Here is a 26,764-nt window from a genome sequence, read left to right as displayed (position 1 = left end):
AGCTGTCAAGCTGACAATCTCTGGGTATTAAAAAATAAAAATAAAAAGAAAAAGGTTGGCTGGTACAGTCACAGCAAATGCGGCACAAACTTACGATTTACGAACACGTCCTTTAAGCCGACACGTGTCATCAACATAGCAGTCCATCTAAAAACTTCATCATCAAAGGCTCAAAGCGGGTAAGCGAGCGACGCAGCGGTTCAGTGGCCAAAACAAACAGCAATTAAATTAAAATAAATTAAATAAATTTATGAAAGGCAGAAGCAATCATCACCGCGAATAATAATACCAGTGTGTTTATCTGCTATTATCCGTTGACAAAAAAACGTTGCCGAATCTGAGGATTCTAAATTTGGCAATAGGATTATGAAGGTGAGCGAACCTCTGTTCTAAAAGTTTGTTTACTTGGTACTCTTATGATACAAATTACGATTCTTGTCTTGTGAGGTTATCGTGTTTCTTTGATAACTGAAACTTGTGATTCGTCTTTTCAAACGGCTGCTGATTCTTCTATTTTCAATTGTATGGTTCTACATAAGAAGCTTCTTGGTAATTTTACTCGTTAATAAAAGCCAATGGAACTGTAGTAATTTTAGTTTTCACTGCATAAATTGGAGCTGCAAATGATATGATTTTGTCCAGTTTCTAATCACTAGTAGAATAATAAGGATTATTTTTTTAGGACTTTTTTTGGGGCATTTTTTGGTACTTCAGTTGTTGAATATGGCAGTTTAATCCTATATAATCTACAGGTTGAAGAGGCTCAAGTTGTAAATGATTTGGATTCTTATTACTGGAAATTGACTGATGATATAATTTACAGGATGAAGAGGCTCTAAGAAGCTGTATAGGTGTGATCTCAAGGCTCAACTTAGTTGAAAATGCTTAAGAAAAAGTAACATTGCTCGGTGATTCTGATTTCTGAGTTATAATGTTCGTAACAGCAAGTGGAGTTGACTTTGACGAAATGGGATATGCCATGAGTAGATTCGAGATAGAATCTGAATTCTATGATGCTGCCGATACTGTCAATCAAGCTAGTAATAGTCGTAGCAAATTCAAGAAACCCTTGAGTGCTTTAGACCATGAAATTGCCCAGCTCACGAAGCTGAAATCGGAACCCAAGGAGCATTTTAGCAAAGAAGTACCTGGGAAGCGGCACTTGCCTGTTTCCACTGTGAAAATGTTGGCTGGTAGGGAAGGCAATTATTCAGGAAGAGGGAGGTTCTCAGCTGCAGATTGTTGTCATATGCTTAGTAGATATTTGCCTGTTAATGGGCCCTGGCCTGTGGACCAGACAACTAGCCGAGCATATGTCTCTCAGTTTTCGGCTGATGGTTCTTTATTTGTTGCTGGATTTCAGGTATCATTTTTATTCCTCTATCTGAAACCAGGTGCTCCCTTAAATGTATAAACTTTCTTAGTTAGTCATTTTGTCAAAGTGGGGATGAACACTAAAATACAGATTTCAATATATCGGAGATTGTGTTTTTTTGTCTGTTAGTGTATTGAAACTTTTTATAATTTATACTTACGGCTATTTAATATATTAATTTCAGGCTAGTCAAATTAGAATCTATGATGTGGAGAGAGGTTGGAAAATACAGAAAGACATTCTTGCTAAAAGTTTGCGTTGGACAGTCACAGATACATCTCTTTCCCCGGATCAGCGCCATCTTGTGAGTTTCTGTTTTGGGGTTTTGTAATTTACATGAAACGAATATCTTGTGATTTGAAAAAATGCACTTGTTAATCTAGATTCTGCTGTCTCTGCTGTCTCTGTGTGTTTGGTTGCTGAGAGAAATTTGCCAAAAACTGGGAATGAAAAAATATACATGCTTACTGGTTTTTCGTTATCTAATTGATTTGCAATAGGTAAAAACCATTCTCCTTTATGTATTTGCATGTACCCACAGATTGGATAGAATGCAAAAGAAATTGAAATGGTGGATGACAACTGCTACACATACATTGGGGTCCCATCTTGTATTAACTCAAAAATCATGGCTTACAACACTTTGAAGCAGGTTGCAAGCCCAAGTTTAACTGGATTCCCTACTTTCGCGATACTACCTGAATTTGTTCTAATGTAATATTAAAATGCCAGACATATAAATTGTCATCATGCAAGTCAGGTATAGATTGATTGGCAAACTATTCATCTAGTTTAAGTATTTTGTTTATATTCTCACTCCATATTGATTTATTTTGTTTAAGGATGTGAGGTGCTCATGTTTCTTCTATGGTTGAGGACCTGAACATCAATGTTTTCCCTATAATTTATAAATATTTATTTTGCTTTTGCAGGTTTATGCAAGCATGTCACCTATAGTGCACATTGTTGATGTTGGTTCTGGGACAATGGAGTCTCTTGCAAATGTTACGGTATGATTACAAATGTTCTTAAAAAATTTTGCATGTCATAGAATGAATATACAACTCAGATGCTTACTTGAATATTGTGATGCCGCTTTTTTATATAAGCCAACAGTGAGGTTTTGAGTTTTCTATTCTATGAAGTTCTATTCGCAATCCTATTACTCTTTTTTTTTTCCTCGCTTTGTTAACATCACTGTTTGCATGAACTGTTTTGAAATTACAGGAGTTTTTTCCCATTGTCAAATTATTAATCACCTTTCTGTTTGTAAAAGATTTGCTTAAGATGATAACTCTTTGGTATTTTAGAAAAATTTCCGCTGTAAAGTTCAACTCAGTACCTTTTAATTGTTTAGCCTCTCAATTTCAATGAGCAATTCGAGCATATTTTGTTTTATTTGGTCTTCTTCATTGGAAAATTTCCCGTGGTAAATTCGTTTTGACTTTTTGAGTCCACATCCTATGCAGGAGATACATGATGGATTGGACTTTTCTGCTGCAGATGACGGAGGGTATTCTTTTGGTATCTTCTCTCTGAAGTTTTCAACCGATGGGCGAGAACTTGTTGCCGGAAGCAGTGATGATTGTATATATGTATATGATCTTGAAGCAAATAAGCTTTCTCTCAGAATTTTGGCGCACACGGTAAACATTGCTTTGTGGATCACCTGTATTTGATTTTCATTTTCTGTTGCATTCTTGTCTGGCAGATTTTGATATTGCTGTCTTAGCTAAATTTTGCTAGCTGATATAGTTATGGAGGCTACTCTGATGTAAAATTGATATACTCAGTGATTTAAGTTCTCTTTTTTTAATTTTAAATTTTATTAAGAAGCTCAAATATTAATTAAGATGGATGATGTTGAACTAATTGGCATGTTGAAGGAAATATTGCCTGGAACAGTATTCTCTCTCTCTCTATGATGAGAAAGCTTTACTCTGATGCACACAATTCTTCTTCAATGAGAATGTAGTATTGTCCAGATTTTAAATAGAATTGTGTTATTATGTGCAGTCTGATGTTAACACTGTATGTTTTGGTGATGAAAGTGGCCATCTAATCTATTCTGGGAGTGATGACAATCTATGCAAGGTAAATTCTGTTCTGTTGTTGACTAGAAGTATCAATCCTTGTAATAAGTATTTATTTAATCCTTGTAATAAGTATTTAATTATTTATTTAATCCTTGTAATAAGTATTTATTCTCCCAACATTCTATTGGATAATTATTTTCTTCTAAGGACATTTTATTCCTTTATGGTCCATATTTTGTTTTCCGGCTATTTGCACAATGATCACAATCATAGATGTGCAAGAAAATATTAATACAACCGTATTACCAGATTTTGTTCTAAGGTATATGTAGCTGAGACTAATTTGTTGGTGCCAGGTTATTTTAGTTGAAGTGGGTTTTCTCAGATCTCACTGTACTATATGATGCTATTCAAATATGTTCTGCTGTATGCATATGAAGGGGAAAAATGATTTATTTATGCAACTAATAGCAGGAACATATTTCATATGGATTTAATTCTCAGATGCTAAAGTACTTGCTCTGCATAATGAGAAATGGGAGCATTATTCTGGATGGCTTGGTGGTTCATAATCACTTTCTGAGATGGTCAATTCATTTAGGTTACTTCAGGGACGTGGCTAACAAACCCAATGCCTAGAAAAAATGAAAAGTGCTTAAGCAGTTGGAAAGATTTGAAGAAGGGAATTACTGTACCCCAATACGGTAGTTTGAGCAGCTAAATTTGGATAAGAGGTTGTATCCTGCAGATACTGGATCAGAACAGCTGAAACCTTAGGTTTTTAGCTGAATGGGGGTCATGATGATAGATGCTACAGTAAGAGATGACCCCTTATAGTACACTAAACTAGTATGATTTTGTCATTCTAGAAATTTAACATGATCATGATGAATCCTGTTTACTCTTGTTTAAAAGGCAAGGATACCAGTTAATCTGGGGCATTAGTGTTGATTTTTGGCCCCTTTTTGACATTATATTTCTTTTCTCAGCAAGCAAATGGTGGAGCATATAGTACAATGAATAAATCAGACTGCTATTTGGAAAAGAGACAAAGATAAATGTGTTCGGTTTGCTAAGTTCTTAAACTGTCTACAGGTATGGGATAGACGCTGTCTAAATGTGAAAGGGAAGCCAGCAGGAGTCCTGATGGGACACCTAGAAGGGATCACGTTCATTGATAGCCGTGGAGATGGTCGTTATCTGATCTCAAATGGTAAAGATCAGGCCATCAAACTTTGGGATATTCGGAAAATGTCCTCTAATGCATCCTGGTAAATTTGCTTTCTTGTTGAACATAGTGCCTTTGAAATAATTTAATTTCTTGTTTGACATGGTGCCTTTGCAGTCAGTCAATTTTTTATGAAAACAAAGCTCTCATAGTCAAATAAGCTGCAAGTCTGAATATGCTAGTTATGGATTGAGTTTTCTGGATTAAGCAGATGCTGAAACTTGCATGAAGAATGCTAATTGTTTTACTCTTTCAATCCAGCAATTTAGGATTTAGGAGTTATGAATGGGATTACAGATGGATGGACTACCCACCCCAGGCAAGAGATTTGAAACACCCATGTGATCAATCCGTTGCTACGTATAAAGGTCATTCTGTCTTGCGTACTCTTATCCGGTGCCACTTTTCCCCTGTATACAGGTAAGTATTTACTGTAGTTTCCTGCTTATAAAGATTTTGAACATGATCATTTGAAGACCTGGAAGTTCTGTCTGATGCATTTGCATGAAGTTGCCAGGAGGCCTAAGTTCTCAAATGATATCAGCAGGCTTTAGCCATGCTTCAATTCTATTTTTGTGTGCCGAGATTTTGTCCACCCATGTTAATATTTTATTTTGATCACCTCCTGCAGCACTGGCCAAAAGTATATCTACACTGGATCCCATGATTCTTGTGTTTATGTTTATGACCTGGTAAGTATTCAAATCTTATTCTGCCGTCAATCTCTCTTTAAACAATGGTAAATCAAACATATGCAATCCTACTGAACTTTTCTGTCCTTGCATGGAATGATATTCTTAATCACTAGCTGGTTAGAATTTAGCAGGCACAGATGTACACAGAGGGTATGTTTGGCACACGGGTTTGGGTGGGTATGTGCGGTGCAAATTTATTTGCCCCATGTTTGGGCACACATGGGTATGCACAAAGGCTTTGGGTCAGGTTTGGGCGGGTCTTGGCAAATTTACTTATTTTTTTAATTTCTAATGCAATTATTTAATTTATTTTAATTATTTATTAAATATAAATATATAAATATCAGCCTGAAGCATTAGACCATCGTTAGACCACAGCCCACAGCCGCCGCCTTTCGATAACTTTCGATATTAAAATTTTTACCAACGGAACGAGGATTCCAAAGGTACCAATTTAGAAGTTAACGGATAACATCTACAAAATGCCGGCGGTGGTCGGTAATGGCTCCTGGTGGTTTTGTTATTTTCTAATTAATAAATCAAAGTAATATTGCTTTAAGATAAATGATAATATAAAATATTAATATATACAATACGATCTATACAATACCAAAAATAGTTCTGTATTAAATAAACTACACACTAATAATATAGTCCAGTTTAATCTAATACAGTGTGGCGCACCAAACGCACCCTCATTGGGATTATAAATTAATGACATTATCATTTTTCTCAGAATAATATTTTTGACTATATGTGATCTTCATGTTATCGGATGATATCTAAGCATTGAGTGTCAATCATATTACTTGTGACTGTCTATTCCTATCCTTCCTTGTAATCACTCTATTTTCTGGTTGTGGTCCTTGTAGGTGAGTGGTGAGCAAGTTGCTGCACTCAAGTACCATACTTCACCCGTTAGAGACTGTAGTTGGCACCCAAGTCAACCAATGCTTGTTAGCTCTTCTTGGGATGGAGATGTTGTCAGGTGGGAGTTTCCGGGTAATGGAGAAGCTGCTCCTCCTCTAAACAAGAAGAGGATCCGGAGGAGACAGTTTTACTTGTGATGCATGCAAACTATTTATGTTATGATGTGATGAATAAAGACAGTTGAAAATGCTGTTAATTTATATGCTAAAATATGAGGCTTTTTGTACTCAAAAATGACTTCCACATTTCAAAATCACAAAATGTGTTGTAAGGTATGGTCCAATAATGTGATTATGATCACAGTATGCTGTACAGAATTCCTGAATAAATGTTTTAATTGTATCACTCTGTAAATCAGCTTGTCTGTTTTGCTTGTTTTGTTTTTCTTTTTGTTTTGGTGGTTGGTAACGTTGATTCTGCAATAGCGGCTTCTTCATCCTACCAGGCCTAGGAATAGGAACATGGAGGGTTTACGTTTCACAGTATATATGGGGTAACGTATCAATTCAGTCGGAATTGCGCTGTCCAAATCAACAAAAACCACAGCCAATCTTTTCTATTTATGCTCTAAAAGCATGAAACGACTTTTGCCATGATTAAAAAGGTCGTGCCTTTATCAATTATATGCCCGATTCACTCATTCAAAGGGGGTTCCTTACTCTAGGCTCTTCAGTCGCAGAGTCATTCGGGGTCCCTACGCTTAACAGGGGAAAATAAATCATTTGGGTTCCTTGGCAGGTGGCACATGACGTCGAACATAAAAGATGAGGGCCCCTACTTGCAAAATTGATAAGATCTCCGGAAGCACTAAGCGTAGAATTATAAAACAATCAAAGAGGGAGCTCCCTAAAACCATTGGTTCATGGAATAATCATGAGGGCCTCCTTTTGAACTTAATAGGAGAAAAGAAATTATTCTCGATCGAAGAAGCTTAACATTCAATACAATAATATGCTAGGCATATCATAAAGTCGACGGCAATTTAGAAGACAAACAAGGAACCATCCTTAATGAGCATGAGATCTTTCAAGACATTGCTTTTTGACCTACGCTACCAATAACTAAACTAAGGTTTTGATCGTGGGGTGTGTGCCGCTTTGATTTTGATGTTTTAGCAGGTTTCGTCTATTCGCCCAATCCCCAACTAACCCAGACAGCAAGTATGTTACTGATTAACATTTGTGCCAACGGCTGCATTTGCCATGCTCTATCTGCTCCCATGTGCCTGAAAGATTTATTAAGTTCTTTTATCTCAAATTACCTACTCCCATTTTTTCACACGTCTTATGTCTATGCCTTCGTTAACAGGAATCTATGAATCAACGTGTGATGCTCCAGACCATTGGAACAAAGCAAGTTTATTTCCCATTTCATGAACAATTTTGTTGCTTTTTTGGTTGTTTCGTTTTCTTCTTTCAATAGTAATAAAAAAAAAAAGATGATGCGTGCATCTGTGACCATTAAGTGAGATCTTCAACTTCAAGTGCGTGATGAATGAATGCTAATGTTCACACATTGAGCTCAGCTGGTCTCAAATCTCAATGATGGGTTTCCCATTCACACAGGCCCGTGCAAGTGAAAAGCCGAAAAAAGTGAAAAAAAAAAAAGGTATAGGACCATGATTTGAGCCACCCGGTTCAGTTGGAAACTCGATTTGAACAAACAAATAGAAATGCAGAAAAACAAAAAAAAAAAAAGAGTTGGCACGAAATTGACGTCTCACAACTAGTGTAGTTATATTTTAGCCATAAGAAAAGACAAATGAGATGAAACTTCCTAGACAATTGTCTAAGGTCAAGTATCCACAACATTCTTATACATTCTTATTTGCTATTTGCCAACAGTGTCACAAAAAAATTAATTAATGAATTTAAAACAACACCCAAAAACAAAAATATATAATCAATTAACAAGGCAACCTATTTTGTATCCCTTCTTCCCAAAATGCCCCTCCCCACGCAACCCAGATTTCACAACTCTACCCTCTCCATTCGTGACACTGTGCAGTAGGCCTGGTCTTTTGCTTCCCGGATCTCAACGGGCACTGCATCTGTACGGGCGGAACCATGCAATTATACTGCAGACACAGTGAACTGCTCGATGGAATCTCAGCCGTCGGATTAATCTCAATCCCAGTCAAAAAATTATGCTGTAAATACAAAATCTGTATACTCGCGTCTAGTAAATGGTCCACAAAACTACCGGGGACCTGACCCGTGAACCGGTTATTATTTAAATACAAATTCTGCACGGTAGAAAAGGAGGGAGAGATTTGACCTGACAGCATATTGTGGCTCAAATCAACGGTCGGGATCGTCACCTGATCGGGCGGTTGAACCGGACCGGCAAACGCATTTCTTTGTAGCTGAAGGTTCGTTATTGGAAATGTGAAGATCCGACCCGGAATGTTACCGTTAAACTGGTTCAGACTCAGGTCCAAATAATTCAACTGGTCGAGCCGGCTCAACAGCCGGTCCACGGGTCCGCTGAGCCGGTTCCAGGAGAGAGAAAGGTATTGCACCGAAGGAGGCAGAGAGTCTGGGGCCAGCGAACCGGAGAGGTCGTTGTGTTTCAAGTCGAGCCGGGTTAGTGCGTGTGAGAGAAACGGAGGGACCGAACCGGAGAGCTTGTTGTGGCAGAGAATGACGTTGGATAGCTCCGGCAAAGTCCCGATGGATTGAGGGATGGCTCCGGTGAGCTGGTTGTAGCTGAGATCAAGCGTTCTGAGGCCACGTAACTGGCCGAGAGCGGCGGGGATTTCGCCGGAGACGAAGTTTCTGCTAATTGCGAAGAAGCGGAGATTCTTCAACTGAGAGAGAGACTGGGGGAGTTTCCCAATGACACGGCCAGGCACAATGGACAGTTCCGCCAGGGAGGTGAGCTTACCAATAGCCGGGTCGAGGCGGCCCGTTAAACCCGGAGACCCGGCCCGAGGATCGCCAAGATTGAGTGCAATAACTTTATCAGCGTCGCAATAAACACCGGCGAAGTTGCATGGATCAGAAGTGAAGTCCCAAGAAGCGAAGAAGTTGGAGCCAGGCAGGTCATCAAGAGACTTTCTAATGGCTTGCAGAGCCAAGAAATCAACTGGGTCTAGAATGGCGAATACATTGAGAAAAGTACATTGTAGAAGAAAAGCTGTGAAGAAAATGCAGGAAAGATTCGCCATTGAGGGTGTGACAATGAAGAGACAGAGGAAGGATCGATGAAGATGATTATATAGTGGAGGAAGAAAGCTTTATCTTTATGGGCAGTAAAAAAGCTTTTCCGCGAACGGTGAGTATCGATTTCTCGTGGGAATTGGCGTGAAAATATTAATGGCGAAACTATCAGCATCAAAAAGCAAAGAGACAGCTAGCAAGCTGCTGGAGAGATTTTGAGAGAGAGAGAGAGAGAATGGTTGGCTTCGAAAACCAGTATAGCTATAGCTATAGCTAGCTCTTGATGATATTGAATCTTCTTCTTCACGAATCAAGAATCAAAAGATTTTGCCTTTTTCATTATATTTGGGGCTTGTGTCTTGTGAGAGAAGACGTTAATGCAACGACAATATGCTTAGCGAAAAGCAATTTCAATACTCCTGCGGCTTGTCGATGCTACTACTACTGTGTAACCACTAAAAGCTCTGTTCAGTTATTGTTTTTTGCTATTTATCATTATTATCATTGTTATTTTCATATTCTTACTAAAATTATTTTAATGTTTGCCAGCCCTTTTTTTTTTATTGGGAATTGTTACCAGGGCAAACGGCTGTCCGAACCTACGTGGTGGTACGAGCCTGAGGTTCGGAAGACAGATAAGTAGGTTTGGACGCGGTGATTCGGACGGGGATCACGTGATCCCTAAGCAGTAAGCAAGCATAACGCTTTTTCTTACTGTGCACAAGTGAGTTGGATGCTGTCGATTTCACAGACAGCTAGAACTGCCACGTGTTCTGTTTAAAGTAGAGAGAGAGAGAGAGAGAGAGCAATGCCCGAGTCCAGTTATGAGAACTGAGAAGAAGACGTGACGTGGCTGCCAGCTGTCCTTGTCGTATGTACTTCGATGGAACTTTTATAATTAACTAAAAATTATACAATAATCACAGGTTACAAATAATAAAAACTTGGAAAACAAAATTGCATTTGTGATGCATCTCTCACACTCGGTTGTGGTGGATATGAAGGAGGACGGACGGCATGCGGAAGAAAATATATACTTATACCGCACGCACTCATTTATTCTTATTAATTGTTGAATTTTAATTTTAACTATAATTAATTACTCTCATTTTAGCAACAACATTCTGGGTTTGGAGATCTGAAGGAACCGCATTCCGATGTTATATTAGCAAGGAAGTTAGTCAAAAAAGCCCCCACGTGTATTGTATTAATAAACATATGGCTGTGATGAGATGAGATGAGATGAGAGGATGGTCTTTTAATTTTTGCCCTTGTTCCTTGAAGCCAAAGTTAATAAGAATGTGAGAAGGAGAGAGAACTTTTTCCACACGACACAGTACACAGAAACACACACACCTGCGTGCGTGGACCACCAAAATTTCTCAGTCAACAAGTGACCGCAGAAAAATTAAACCAAATGAAATGAGTATAGCAATTATGTTATGCAGTTCCAGTATCAGGTGGAGAACACGTTCGTTGGAAGCGTTTGTTTTCTTTATGGGGGAAGCTTCAAGTGGATTGTCTGAACTCTGAATCCATGCCTGATTTCTCCTATAGACAGCGATTGCTTGCTTTTTTTTTTTTCCAACACTTACTAGTGTGTGTGGTCGAATAACGAAGAAGCAGAGATAAATTGAGGAAACTATAACTGCTTTCATTACTTTGTGCTTTGTGGTGGTGGCGGTGGGCACAATCGCATGCAGTATAATTTTTGCAAGAGCATATTAAGCCATTCGCAACACTTGATTGATTATTGGTCCCACAATCTTAACTTTGCATATAGAGACGTGTGCTCTGATTTCACCAAACCCAACAACCACGATACCCACTGTATCATGTACATTTGTGTTTCCCTATCATTTCGTGTTATTAAAAAGGGCACCTCTATCTCCCTCAAAAGTTTTAAAAGAATAATCTTATAAGCTCTTAAATTTTTAATAAGAGATAGATGGACTCAACTATGGTACCACATTACTACCAGAGATGGTAAAAATACTCGTTCGGACCGGATTCAGACCGGAGCCGGCATGTGCGGTCCGGGTAAAACCCGAACCGGATGGAAAAAAAAAGCGGGTCCGGTCATTGAAAATCAATACCCGGTTGTTTCCGGGCACGGGTTCGGTCACTAAGAACCCGGAACCCGGACTATGCCCGATTTTTGTTAAGGTAAAAAAAAAAAAGAGTGGAAAATATAAAATGCGAAAAAACCATTTTGCCCAATTACCCTAACCCTAAATCATGAGTAATTGAGACTTGAGAAACACAAAACACACACACTGAAACAATTTGCTGCTGCGGCGGCTTCAACCATATTGCTAGAATGATGCCAATTATGCTCTGCATGATGAACATCTGCACCACGGCTTCGAGCAGCAGTGCTCTCCTTTTGGCTTTATCCACCGCGTAAACCGAGACCAACGTATTGAACACATTGACGAGCCCAGTGATAACGGCATAGAGCAGAGACACCTCGCTTCCGAATCCGACGGTCTGGAACAGGATGAGTGTGTAGAAGTTAAATCCTTTTTTGTTGTTCAGATCAAACTAGCAACAGATTCACACCTCAAGATTCCCTTCTATTACAAGGGCTTACTTGATTGGTTCTCTGTTCTTGAAGGCTGTTGATCTTGATGTGGTTTGTTTGTGATGGTTCACTTTATGCTTATTATGAAGTCGGGAATCCCAGCAGGCTTTTGTATTCCTGAGATTGCTCCATTTTCAAAAGAATGTGAAATCTGTGTCGGTTGTCACTTGATCAACATTTTCTTCCACTATCTTTAAAATTTTTATTATCTTTATTCTCATTGTTATCAGTGTTGTCCACAACATTTTATCGAAATTACATTTGAATGGCATGCCAAAGGATTGAATAAGACTCATCCATCAGCAAAACGTTGCAACACCTGCAGCAGTATTGCTATAACCAGTGGGGGGTGGCTCGATGTTTCATGAGCTTGCTGAAGCAGCTGAACGGCTTTGTGACTTATTAAGATGTCGTAACAATTTTTTTTTTCCTTTTTAATTCAAAATGCGGGTAGAGAAAACCCGGATGAAAAGCCCGTGCCCAGATAGTGCCGGGCATATGTCTGGCCTGCATAGAAAAAATCCGGGCACGGTCCGGATCCGGGCAGCTATGTGTGGCATGCGGGCAGGTCCCGGGCACCCCCAAACCCGGACTTTTGCCATCTCTAATTACTACCATATTAATGTTTTTGTCTTTTTAGTAGTATTATTGTAAAATTTCACGTAACTCCTTTCACCAATTTTTATTTAAACTTTACTTCACAAATATTAAGTTAATTTCTCGAATCATTCAACGACTGATCAATAGTAAATCAGTTCCCCTAGTGGTTGTGGTTGGTCGGAAAAGACAAAGGGAATTGTGGAGAACAAAATCTAAGTGGTGATGTCATCGAAAACCGACGAAATCGCAGTGAATTGAAGCGGCGATTCAAATGCTTTTCACGACTTGGATCAGTAGCTTTCTGAACGCTTTCCGGTGACAAGAATGACATGGAGATGACTCGCGTCGTACGAGCTTCCAATTGGTACCAACCTTGGTCAGTGGAGTGGCCGGAAATGAAAATGGCATCCAGGTCAAGTTCGCGAGTTTGAGTCGACTCGATTTTTTTCCTGTTAATTATTTAATCTCAAAATTATAAAGAGTGGGGGTATTGTGATACATGTGCAATATAGAATAAAAATTTGTAAATAATAAATAGTATAAGGTGTTAACTAAAATGTTTATATGGATGTAGTAGAAATTAAGTTAATATTTGTGAAGCAAAGTTTAAATAAAAATGAGTGAAATAGATTATATGAAAATTTACAATAGTACAGCCACAAAAAACAAAAGAAGTGGTATGGTACCACTATTGTACCGTAGTTGAACATGAGATGGTAACATCATTTTTTAATTATAATATTTTTTAACTCTAATAATTAAAAAATTGATTTTAAAAATTTTTAATGATAAATAAAAATATATTATTAAAATAAATATAATAATATATATTTAAAAATAATTTCAATATTTTTTAAACATTTTTTATACTGTTCAATCTTATATTATATTACACTAAAATTTCATAATAAATGAAATATATATTATTAATAAATGAGATATATTTTTATAAATCGTAAAATCTAACTAAACCAAAGTTTTATTTAAAATTTTTATAATAATTTCTAAATTTAATAATTTAAATTTTAAAAATGATTTTATATATTAAAAATATTATAATATTATTAGTCTATTAGATAAATTAAACTACTTAAATTATATTTGTATTTATTAAAAATTAAAAATTAATTTTTTAATTAATATCTAGTACTTAAAATTGTGTTATAATAAAAAAGGGAGGGGAGTTTTATTTAGTATCCTTCTTTATTAAGAGTTGGAATGTATGTAGGTGTTCTTCTGCCTATTATATATGGCAAATGCTAAGTTACATCCATGTACCTTACAACCCTCTCACATGAATAGTAAATGAACACTATTTATGTGAGAGGGTTGTAAGGTACATGCATATAACTTAAAGGGATCCATTATATATATATATATATCTTGGACAGACAGGTGGATTCTTCTCTTTTCTTTTTCTTGTCTTTTTGTTTTGTTACACAAGTACACTGCACAATTTCTTCATTGATCATGATGACCATTATATTCATACAGCAGCATGTAATGTTTTATGCAACTTTCTTGTGCTTTCTTTGTCATCCAGCTGCCCCCCCCCGCTCTCAATTACAAAACAAGCCCACCTTCTTTGGCCATATGCCCATATCCCTCCTTCTGTCCATTGAATTCTGTTACTGGTACTGGCAGTGCACAGTGTACTAGCAACACTTGAATGAAGGAAAATATTCTGCTACTTTCAACTAATATATAATATGAATGCACAATGCCTTATATACATATAATAAAATTATAATTGGTAAAGTTGGTTACTTTTTATTATTAAAAATTATGCTTTCATTTTTAAAATTATCACATTATCAAAAAAAATTGTAAAAATTTAAACCTATTCTATTTTATACTTATTTGTATAAAAATATATATAATCCATCCATTTTATTGTTAAATAAATATTAATTTATGATCACACCACATGCCAAATATAAATAAAATAAATGCTTAAATATAAACATTTAAGAAATAAAAAAACTTTTTTTCTATAACCAAAATTATATTAACTACGCTTATAATTCTATCAAAATTAATTATAATTAATCAAATCCAATTAAATCTGACGAATGAATCGATGCTTCTATCTCTCTGCTGTTGCTACTCCTCCAACGTATTCTTGTTCTTCTTCTCAACAGTCATGGCACGAAAATCCACTTCCCATTCGATTTCATTTCTCGACTTTTATCTATAAATTTTCAATCTTTTGTCTCCCACAACATCAATGGCTTCACCCACCCTTTCTCTATCATTGAAACCACCGCAAGTTCCCCCTTTCTTTTCCATGCACTTCCTTCTTCCGTGCCCGTTCTTCCACGCGTGCAAGTTTTCTAACGGTGGAGGTGGGCAGTGGTCTGTGAATAAATGCATTTTGGTCAACGCTTCTGATCTTGGAACATCAATCATTTGTATAAATAATTTTTTTATTATATTTACGTATTTTCATTTTAGTTTATTATAAAAATAAAAAATTATCTTTAAATCTCTACACATTAAAAACTCACAGCTTATTAGATACATTAAAGTCTAAATTTTTAAAAATTTTAATAATAATTTTTAATTATAATTAATTTTATATGATAGTTCGCAATACATAATTATTTATATATAAACCTAACGTTGGATGAAGGATCCAATAATTTTTTTTCTCTTTTTATTGTTTATATTATAAAAAAACAAGAGAAGGCTACGGTGGACGGTATCGGGCCTGTGAGTCTGTGAGTTATTGATCAAACATGCTGGCAGATTTGGTAGCACCACCTGGGTGGTTATTAATTAGTCCAGTTTTGATTAGTTTTGTTCTTTTAATTTTATTTTATTATTTATGGCGAAAGTTAAAAATAGGCTTAAATTTAAGAGTTAAATAATCATTTTATTTATATTATGTTAAAAATTTGAAAAAAAAAACTAAAAAATAATACACTTTACATATTATGGGTGTAGAATCGAAAAATTTAAATTTTTATAATATATTTTTAATAACAAACATTATAAATGCTTCGAGAACTTTTGTCAGCTTATTATAAACTACGGATTTTTGAAATGATGATAGATAAAATTTTGGTGGGTCATTTATGAGACTATATTTGCAAAAAGTGGTAATCCCAAGTAAGAAACTCAAATCCGAAGACATAAAATAATACAAACGGCTACATATAATTGTCGGAACATAAACACAGTAGTAGTCCGTTGATTAATGCTGCAAGAAAGAATTCATTCGGACATGACGCATTAAAATTGTGTCAGGATTTGCATATCACGTGTCCCTCTCCTACTTATCTGTACAGACAAAAAATATATTCCTTTTTTTTTTTAAGCAAAAAAATATATTCCTATGCACAATTGTGATGGCTCTTTCGTACGCTCCCTCATAATCGATTTTCATTTGCCTTCCTACGAAATTAACGATGGCCCTGATTGTCATACTAATAGTCAGTCTAATAGGAGGACCTTTGCGACTTGTCGTCTTCTCCCAACCAGCCTTCACGAAAATACCCAGGATCAATATTGAACCAGATTGGGTGATGCTTTAATTGCCTCACCAACCGAGATCAATTAGACAAGAAAAAGGGTTCGATTCATATATTGTTGCATCGAATAAGATGGCATAATCAGTTCCTTCACTATCATCTAAAAGAGGCGAAGACCAGTAATTCAAGCTGGGTGGCCACTTTAAAATTTGGTTCGGTTTTTACCTGATAGTTAATTAAAAAAAAAACAAATAGTCAAAAATCAGATTGGATATGCTCCATTTTCTCAAGGCAATGTATCACGTAAAAAAAATATTATTTATTTATTTTTTATTTTTTAAATTTGTTATACACAGATGTTACTGACATTACATAAGACATTACAATTAATATTTAGACGACATAGAAAAAAACGAACGTAACAAGACATGGCAGGACGATTTAGACGACAGGCAACACCAATGACTAACCCATTGACACACTAACGAGAGGATCTAGTTTTAGTTTTTGATCATCAGAGAGACTTCTTCTTCAAATATTGTTATCTCATCCGGGACCATTGTCCCGCAGAAGATACCAGGCTGTGAGCCTGTAACTGCTGGATCAGGACCACACAGATTTCATAGATAGCCATAACATGCCTTGATCATCTTACCATGTCAAAACTCGATCACACTCTTGAAAGTTTAGAGCTTATTAGCACATCCACACATCAAATAAGACAGATATAAATACTAGAGAGACTAAATTCATTCATTCCACTGGCTGAGTTCAAAAAAGTCATTCGAACATCAAACATCAGCCACATGCAATTACTGGAATCCACACTATAAGATCAGTTTAAACAGAGATACAGCCAAGGACTATTGGGAAGGTTCAACCTCAGTTTTCAGATAAGATTGATCAGAAGATTCAGACCAATGAATAGAACGACGTTATTGTGTGCTTTATAGCAGAAGAAGAGATAGAAATCTTTACTTGCACTAACAATCTCTCCTTGTAGGATCTAAACATACATCTAATACTATCCTTTGACATCAAATCAAAGTAGCTGGAAATCAGAACTACAAAAACTCGTTCATAAAGTAATTGCAATGATAAAAGATCGCTCTTCTTTCTGTTTACCAATAGGGGGATAACATCAATGCCATTTATTCCAAAGGAACTGACCCACCAGCAGCAAGTATTTGTTGCTCCATCTGTAGTAGCCAAGCAAGGAGATACGGAAAGAAAATTAAAATCCAACTTAAGATTTAAAGTAAGAAAGATACATTCTGAATGCAGCAGTTCAGGATAGAAAATTGAAATAAAAACTCCCTCCAATTCTTATTTTCCAATTCCCTAGCAAAACAAATCAAACTGATAAACTGAAGTAGGGTTTATTTGAAATGGCAATCTCAAGCGGAGAGTAGAAAAAAAGCTTCAAAACGGAAGCGACTCCTTTTTCAACATTATATTTGAGGGTAGAAACTTATTCCCCTTGCGGGCACTAGCATTACTTGGATTATTAAAAATAACAAAATACAGTCAGCTGTTTCCACAAGCTTTTACACTTACCCTGAATAGTGTTTGAAGCTTGCTCTTCAACATAGTGTACTCATGACTCACTTGTTGCAGACATCTCATACACCTGCACCAAACATTTCTGAGTCAATCAAATACTCGGACAATTCCATATCCAGTTAGATTTCGTCATCAACCCACCTTTTCTTCATATCACATGGGAAAATTAATAACAGTTTAGCTATTCAATCTCGCTTTTACAATTAATTGAGGTAAAAGATAAATCAAGTGACCCTCTCTTGGAGCATACAGACCCTTTGTTCACATAACCACTGTTTTCTTCATTGACTTGGTATCCAAATTCTCCAAAATGTTTACTCTTATTAACTTCCATCCAAAACTAGCAACTTCAATGTTTACTCTCAATGTAGATAACCCGCCAGAAACAATTTGATAGAATAAATAGATACAGTCCAGAAGGGCAAAAGCTATTTGGCTTTTTTCACTCTAGAGTGAAATCCCACATTACCTGCGACGGAAATTCTCAAACCTAATAGAAGTTAATACATTCAAGCGCCAAAACTCAAAGTTAAAGAACCACACCCTCATATGTTAAAACTTAAAACAACTTAATGTTCGCTTAATTAAACCACAGAAGCATGTTGATTACATAGAATTTAAAAAATCACAATGTTAGCATTATTGAACTTTTTGGACTTCAGACACATAACTCTGCCATCATTTAAACCAACCAATGCAGTGTCAAAATGTATTTTGACAAATAAAACTTCAAGGGTAAATCGGATGAATTGTATGAATTGCAAATCACAACAGGTAAATAACAAATCAAGGAATACAAGTGCTTTTGCAAGAACTCACCCTTCACGGTTTTGGGCATCACAAAAACTTCTGAAGGCAATGCATACATTTTTAACTCTCAGTGCACCAATGCTGTTAGACACAGAAAGCAAAATTCCAATCAAACATTAGAAAGCAAAAAGTCCTTCCACAATTTAATCTTACTTTCAACCAACAATTATGTTTAGCTTCATGTTTCTTCTAGCATATTCTGCGAAGCACATATAACATATAGCAGTTTAGTCAACACTAAGAATTACAAAAATAACAAAACTGCAAGTACCTGGAACTACTACCCTTCAATTGATGGACATGTGAATCTACCTGTTTGAAATCCACACACGGTTGTTCTCTAAACAGCAAAAAAGAAAAGAGGGGAAGGAAAATCCAATTAGCAACTTCTCTAACAAATCAAGTGTTTCTTCCATCCCGTTGGAAACAATAAAAGGTAACAATTTTTAAGAATCGGCTAAATAAACAATTGAGTCAAAGAAGTGAAGAAAAGTGTAACAAGAGGGGAAAAAAAAAAAAAAACTCACAAAGCTCTGGCCATACTGTTAATAAGCTTCTCAGCGTCGTCAAAGAAGAGAGACGCAACCTCTACTACAAAGTAGGGGCTGCTCTCATCTTGCAGTTTGTGCAACTGGCTGAACTGATCATCCACATATCCCTGAACACAAAACAACAAAAAAATTATTAAAAAAAAAAAAAACCATCATGAAAATTATAAAATATAAGTAAAAAAAAACCAGAGCCCGACTATGCCAGAAAATGAATCCTGTTCACAGTAAAAGAGTCATCCTTATAACCAAAAAAAAAAACCAGAGAGGACTCGATGAACAAAACCCATCAGTGTAGATCAGTTCACAGTAGCATTAGTTTTAAGGAAAATCATACTAACCTCGCGGTAAAGAGATGAACTGAAATCAATAAACTGCTTCTGCAACTGACTGACGACATCCATGGTTTTTGCTATGCGTGATGCCTCTCTCTTTCCTTCGTTTCTCAAAAACGATCCGATGCGATTTTGAGAAAAGATCAGATCTTCTAGAGTGCATATATCATTTACTCCCACAACTGGGTGGTTTCTTTCTGTCTTTTTCTAATATATATATATATATATTTTTTTTTAATCTAAAATTTTAAAGTATAAAAAATATTTAAAATCATGCGACTTATATATTTTAAGTTTTAAATCGTTTAAATTCTATGATGTTAAAGTTTTTCAGATTTTTTTAGACTTTTGAATAAGAAAATTATTATATATATATATGTGTGTGCGTGTGTGTTAACATAAAATTAAAATTTATTTGAAACATTTGACTTAATAATATTGAGCGAAACAGAGCTGGCAAGATCGTTGCAAGCTTTTTTTTTCCTTGAGAATTGTTAAAATGTTGTCCAAGAAAGTAAGGGAAATTTATAAAAATAATCATAAAATTTTTGCTATTTTCACAATTAACCCTCTCAATTTTTTTCTATCAATATTAGTCAAACACACGTTTTTCTCCCCAAATTATCATTCTTTACAAACTAAAAATAACTTTCTTTCTCCCCTTTTGTCAAACCAAAGGCAACTTCCGACTCTTGAATCATCAACCAACGGCAACGACAAAAGGTAACGATAAAAAGTGAAATCTGATCATAATTTATCCGGATCCAACACTAATCGGCATCACATAGTGGTATGAGTTATTTTCTAAACTTGCTCGAGAGTTCGAGTGAACTGCGAATCATGGTTTCGTGGGTGAATCTGGCGACAGGTTGCTTGTCGCACCAAGGTTTGGTGCGACTAGGGATGGCAAACAAATCCGGACCCGGATCGAACTCAGATGAACTCGGATGATTCAGACCGGGTTTAACCCGCATCGGATTTATGAAATATCCTGATCCGAATGCATTTTTCTAACCCGGCTGAATCCGGGTTTACCTAAATCCGGATTTTCAGAACCCGGACCTGCATTTTAATGTTTTTAATTATTTAAATAAATAATTTTTAATTGTTATTTATAAATATAAGAGCAAAAAGTAAGTGAAAAAACAAAAGCAGCCCTAAAAATCTAAGCCTCACGGGCTCAAACCAGCCGCATCTTTCATCTTCCTCATCCCCAATCATTAAGGCAACCACCTCCTCTAACCACACCAGCTCTGCAATCTCTAGATGTCTGAAGCTTCTCTGCTTCATCGTCTCTCTTCTCTACTCCAGTTTTTTGTTCGGTAATGGCAGGAGGTACTGTGGTAATTGAGGCTTTGTGGGTCACTTAAGAATGGGAAAGTATTCTTCTGTTTGTTATGAATGCTTTTGTGACTTGTTTTCTTTACTGTTTTAAAAAGGTTGCTTAGTTACTTGAACTGCAGTATGATTGTTGATTTAATGGACTGGTCTTTGCATTTTATTTGTTTTTACCAAGATGCAACATGCTGAAGATATTGATTTTGGAGGAAAAAAATTCGGGTTTAGAACTCGCAATCCGAGAACCCGGACTTTTCCGGGTTTATCCTGAATCGGACCCGGATTAAAAATATACGGGTTTACCCGGGTCCGGTATAATGATTTGGTCGTCCGAGTTTGGAATCGGGAAGGCCAAACCCGGACCCGGACCCGGATTTTACCATCCCTAGGTGTGACAGGTGCCTGTCGCACTAAAACTTGGAGCGACATGTAGCCTGTCACACTAAGTTTCGGGCGACAGTCAGCCTGTCGTACGAAAAGTCAGATTCATTGCAATTAGCTATTAATTTGATATGGCTCAAATAATTTATTTTTTTTATAATTTCATGCTTAATGGATTCAGTTGTACTTGAATTGTGTTACGATGGTTGGTGGGAGACATTAGAGGATGGGCGTATGGAGTATGTCAATGGTAAAAATAGAGTTTTTTTGGTTGGAAAAAATTATTTGTTTGATCAGTTATTGGTAAGAGTATACGATGTGTTAAAAATTAACCATAATGAATATAGTATCACAATGAAGACAACTTTGAGGTCTAGTAATACATTATATCTTGTATGTGCACTGCCCATAGATATATTTAATGATGAAATGGTGAGGGTTGTGTTACATATGGCATCCGACGTAGCCAATTGTGGATGCATTCCTATATTCGTGACCACATCACCTCGAGTTCCGAGCGAAGGTATTGAGTCACATGTCGATACAGAAATTTCGTTTAGAGCAAATATGTCTGGCTATGATAATGAAGAAGAGGTATTGCCAAGGACAATATCGCTACAACAATATTACTCTCCAATCCACGACAATTATGACTATATTGATGATAATGACGTTACATTACAGGATGTTGGAGTAACAGTATTTCCAATAACAACGTTGTTGGGGCAACGGTATTCTCCGTATCACAACAATTATTTTCGGGACAATGATGATTTTCATGATGAGACAGAGGGGGATAATGTTTGTGCAGAACCTTCTAATAATATGAGCACTCATTTCAATAATGATGGTGATGATGGAGGAGCTGGTCCTTCGAATGTTCCGTCGTTTCAGCATGAGCATAAGTGTAAAGACAATACTCATGTGAATAAAAGAGACAATAGACTTATTCCTTCTATAGTTCGATCGAGAAGGAGAATTGACCCCCTCACAAGTCTTGCTCCAACTTTGCCTTTGAACATGGTTGCTCCAAGATTTGTTAGCAGTTGTGACTCAGAAGATATCAGTGTGGGTAAGCTATTTGCTGAGAAGAATAAGTTTATATTACAACTACGCAAAGTTGCCTTTAGGAATAAGTTTGATTTTAAGATTGCACGGTCTACTATGACACATTTCGAGGGTCATTGTTGTTCAGAATCATGTAATTGGCGTATTCGAGCAACTAGATGTTCGAACGAGCAAAATGTTTCTTGAGTGGTGCGGAGAATTGACAATGTACACACTTGTCATAATGAGGTATTGATTGATGGACGTCATCAAGTAAGGAGCCGGGTTGTCGGTCATATTATCGCAGAAAAATATATTCAAGATAAGAGGATTTATACTCCGAATGACATAAGAGCAGATATGCAACAAGAATACGGTGTTCAGTTAACATACCAGCATGCATATCGGGCGAGAGAAGTTGGTCTTGAAATAGTTCGAGGCAACCCTGCAGAGTCATATAACTTGCTCCCTAAATACTCTCACGTACTAACTACAACGAATGAAGGTACAGTCACTCACCTCGAGCAAGATGGAGATGATAATTTCTTGTACTATTTTGTAGCACTTGGATCTTCCATCAAGGGTTTTATGCAGTACATTCGGCCTGTCATTGCTGTAGACAGTACTCATCTGAAGGGGCTATATCGTAGAAACATGTTCGTGACAACATGTCTTAATGGTAACATCAATTGTATCCGTTAGCCATTGGGATCATGGATTCAGAAAACAATGATGCTTGGGAATGGTTTATGATGAAGTTACACGGAGTGATTGGCGATAGACCTGAGTTGGTAATTATCTCTGATTGATGCACTGCCATGAAGAGAGTCGTTCTTAAAGTATTTCACAATGCAACTCATGGCGTTTATTTTTACCACGTCAAAGGTAACATTAAGTCACAGTTTAGAATGTCCAAAGCTCTTTGGGATCAATTTGAGCCTGCCTTTATTAATGCAGCAAAAGCATATGGCCACGAGAAATTTAAGAGACAACTTGAAGGGTTGTGGATGATCCACTCGGGTGCAGCTGATTACCTAGAAAATAATGTCGGTACATGTAATTGCGCAAGGTCTCAGTTTGAAGGTAGGAGGTACAACATGCTTACCACCAACATCGCGGAGAGTGTTAATTCTTTCATGAGGGAACCGCGAAAATTTCTTGTTACTCATTTTGTTGATCACTTTAGAAAAACATTGCAGCAATGGTTTTTTTATAGAAAAATTGTGGCTGAATCAATGAGTACTCGGCTAACAACATGGGCGGATGAAATTGTCACTGAGAGGAGAACTATAGCTGAAAGAATGATAGTTCGGCCGATGTCTCCGGATCGATTTCAAGTTATATGTGGTGGGCTTAAGGAAGGTTTGGTTGACTTGCAAAAGAAAACTTGCTCTTGCAGAGTGTTTCAGCTTGATCAACTTGTATGTGCTCATGCAATTGCGGCGTGTCTAACACACCGGGTGGATTTCATTAACCTTTGCTCGGACTTTTACACTACAAAATGGTTAGTTATAGCTTATGCACAACCAGTGGAGCCAGTTGGCGATGTGGCTGATTGGAAAGTTTCAGATGAAATTCAGGAGATGCAAGTATACCCACCAGTTGAGGCACCACTACCTGGCCGTCGTAAAGAGCTCAGAATATCCTCGGCTGGCGAGGACGTTAACCGACGGACTGTGAGATGCGGGCGGTGTCATGAATTGGGCCATAATCGTAAGCGATGTAAGAATCTCATTGCGTCGACTCGAAGTTAGTTGTATTATTTCAATGATTCGTTGGTTAAAACTGTTATTGTATTTTGTGTATTGTACACTTATATCTCACGAAATTTTATTTTATTTAAAATATTAAAATGTGAGCATTCAAATTATATAAAATTATGTGCGCAAATTAGAATAAAAATTCAAGTTTAAACATTCAAAATACTACAACGGTTTACAATATAATATCGTCATTAAATATGTCAACCGCAATCTTCTTTCTAAAGTACTCAACATTACTAGCGTTAAACTCTAATCTAAGTCCGAACATTAAATACATCGTAACCATTAATACAAAAACACCGCAATCACCAGTTCCGGGCTCTTGTTGTGGCGCGCTCTTAACTGCGATAACTTTCCAAGGCTCGGCACTCCGCAACTCAGGTCGGATGTTGTAGAACCCAACATATTCCAACCATCGAGGGAAGATAACTTCAAGTGGCTTGAATTTCAACTTGTATATTTTATCGTCGCGAAATGTGAGTAATGAGTCATAAATCTAAACTTTGTTTTTACGAAAGTCTACTCGTGCTAGTACCCAATGCTCGCCGTCCAAGTTAACAGGGATGAGTAACTGTATATAAAAATTGAAAAACATGTTCGTTATATATGAAATTGAAAAACAACCAACAAAATGCGACAACTTGTATATTAAATGCAATAAAATACATACCATATCGACATCCGTCATTGATTTGGACATTGTGTGTTGTCGCCCACAAAGATAACAATTCAAGCGGTCGTCGAATACTAACAAATCGATCTCTATTGTTCCATAACTGATTCAAGAACACCTAATACATAGATAACCAATAAATGCATAAATTAACAAAACTTAAAGCGATAATTAAAAAAACAGAAATGATATTTATAAGTTTTGTCGGCACGTTACCCAAAAAAATGTGTCAGTATGTGTGACACGTTGAACTAGGGCATTCAGATATTGTCATTGTTTCTCGCTAATCAAGCGAAAATACTCGTGGATATGCTATAGAGAAACAGAAATATTACGATTTAAAAGAAAAATTTTATACACAAATCCACAATACTCAAAGAACTTCGAAAATATAATTACCTCATCACCTAGCTATCCCATCGAAGCTAAACCCAAAAGCATTTGAAAGAATGACCGCGGGTGGTGGACTCTCCGATCCACTGTCATATCACCAGCGAACCATCGATCAAACTCAGCAAACAGACTAGAATCCTCCAATCCTCTCAATGGATTTATATCTACACTCAGATTCATGTCAATCGTATGGTCCATGATTTGGGGTCGAGGTATAGGTCGGGCGTTCTTTCCTCGCCTGAGTGGAGGAATCATGTAAGGATTATTATAAATATACGACGGTATGTACACCCGGTCGAACTTACTAACGCCCGGAGGCATCTCAGTGAACACCTGCACGCTCTCCCCACTAACATCCCCGTAGAAACTATACAATGACGTCGGCGTAGAAAGATTTTGATTGCCCACGTTAGTATACACTCCATAGTCATCCGGGGCCTGTCCATTCGCTAAGATGAACATATTAAACAACTATTAAATTAAAAGTTAAACGAAAATAATTATTAAATTTAATTTTGCTCACCGCATACGAGCATGCAGTGGGAGAATCCTTATTTGGACGTTTAGAAAATGTGTCGATAAAGCCAACGATGGTTTCTTTAAAATCTTTAAAATCCGACTTCAATTCATCCACGTTACGATCAATCTTATCCAGCCATCGTCGCACGTAATCATTAAACTATTTTGTCTTCGACTATTACAAAAGAAAATAAGTAAAACTTTAGAATAACAGTAAAACAATAATGATTAATAAAAGAATAATATCATATATTATTTATAACCTCAGAATCATGTGCGTCATCAGAGTTGTCTGTCTGCTCCTAGTGGTCATCAACAGTCACCTCATTCTCAGTAGTGTCATAACGCTGCTCTGGTGTTGGGTTTGGTATGTCATCATGCTTGTCATGCTCGTCTGATTGCCTTGAAACCGATGGCACTGCGTTGATTTAGGGTTGGTGCTGTATAAAGTATCATTTAAAATTAGTAAATGAAAAGTCAAAAATTTCGATTAAAAAAGTTTGACTACTTAGAGGATACCGACCTTATAAACCCAGTCTGGAATGCTTGGCATGTAATCCTTCACAGTGAGCCAATATCTTCTGCTACTCTCCTTTGAATTTGGCTCAAGGGTTTGTAAAACGTCCCCCAGCCATAAATTCAATTGAAAATTTTAAGTAAGTATACATAACTTAAATTTAGTAAAGTTAAAAAAATAACTAATATATATTACTTACAAGACGAGATTCGTCATTGAAGAACGAATAAACCTCAGCAAAGTTGATTCTCGAAGACGCCATGGGCTTCCATTGCACGATGCGGGGAATCTTCTTCTTCGTTTTCACGGCCCATGTTGACGGCAAACCTCCGATCGCTTTGTAAATGCAAGCCTGCAACAACCAAAGTAAAAAACTTATTAAAACATCTATCAAATATTTAATACTATAAAACTTATTAATAAACAAAAAAACAACGCACCTGAACCCCGGACGTAAAGCCGTAAAGATTGTACTTTTCAATGTTATGATCTGGGTTTTTCAACCGAGTCGTCTTAAATTTCTCGTCTTTCTCGAATAGTGCATTGTCAAGACTATCGTATACCATTTCCCACGACACAAGATCCCATGGGCGGTTTCGAAAGTACTGTATATCATCAACTTCGTTAAGCCAATCGAAATTGATTTGACAGTGATTGTTTCTTGCATTTAGTACTCTGTCCGCAAAATAAAATAGCGCAATCTTTAATGCATCCATCTCGTCCATTTCCTCGAATTTCAACTCCTTAAATAATGCATCGAATTCCTTAACACTGATCTTGCGATGCACACCACCA

At 36.7% G+C, this 26,764-nt stretch overlaps 4 protein-coding genes across 4 annotated transcripts; 2 read left to right on the top strand and 2 right to left on the bottom strand.

Annotated features, from left to right (window-relative positions):
* Positions 1-115: 115 nt before the first annotated feature.
* LOC18049837 (LEC14B protein) lies at positions 116-6,606 on the top strand. Its single transcript, XM_006444121.2, has 11 exons — positions 116-372; positions 824-851; positions 945-1,363; positions 1,560-1,679; positions 2,308-2,385; positions 2,845-3,021; positions 3,392-3,469; positions 4,507-4,682; positions 4,901-5,059; positions 5,271-5,331; positions 6,207-6,606. Exons 1-11 carry the CDS (start codon positions 367-369, stop codon positions 6,399-6,401), a joined length of 1,497 nt encoding a protein of 498 aa, XP_006444184.1. The 5' UTR covers positions 116-366; the 3' UTR covers positions 6,402-6,606.
* A 1,546-nt stretch (positions 6,607-8,152) lies between these two features.
* On the bottom strand, positions 8,153-9,924 carry LOC18049836 (probably inactive leucine-rich repeat receptor-like protein kinase IMK2). The gene has a single exon (XM_006444118.2). The coding sequence runs from the start codon at positions 9,431-9,433 to the stop codon at positions 8,243-8,245; it is 1,191 nt and encodes a 396-aa protein (XP_006444181.1). The 5' UTR covers positions 9,434-9,924; the 3' UTR covers positions 8,153-8,242.
* A 6,907-nt stretch (positions 9,925-16,831) lies between these two features.
* On the bottom strand, positions 16,832-19,529 carry LOC18049835 (histidine-containing phosphotransfer protein 5). Its single transcript, XM_024188689.1, has 6 exons — positions 19,345-19,529; positions 18,983-19,113; positions 18,727-18,795; positions 18,465-18,536; positions 17,640-17,712; positions 16,832-17,281 (listed from the first exon to the last, which is right to left on the bottom strand). Exons 1-6 carry the CDS (start codon positions 19,405-19,407, stop codon positions 17,234-17,236), a joined length of 456 nt encoding a protein of 151 aa, XP_024044457.1. The 5' UTR covers positions 19,408-19,529; the 3' UTR covers positions 16,832-17,233.
* A 3,483-nt stretch (positions 19,530-23,012) lies between these two features.
* On the top strand, positions 23,013-23,858 carry LOC112100004. Its single transcript, XM_024187569.1, has one exon. The coding sequence runs from the start codon at positions 23,013-23,015 to the stop codon at positions 23,856-23,858; it is 846 nt and encodes a 281-aa protein (XP_024043337.1).
* The last annotated feature ends 2,906 nt before the right edge of the window (positions 23,859-26,764 follow it).

Source organism: Citrus clementina, unplaced genomic scaffold (assembly GCF_000493195.1).
Source record: "Citrus clementina cultivar Clemenules unplaced genomic scaffold, Citrus_clementina_v1.0 scaffold_3, whole genome shotgun sequence".
Classification (NCBI taxonomy): Eukaryota; Viridiplantae; Streptophyta; class Magnoliopsida; order Sapindales; family Rutaceae; genus Citrus; species Citrus x clementina.
The sequence above is the reverse complement of the archived record's forward strand: the minus strand, read 5'-3'. Positions and strand labels throughout refer to the sequence as shown.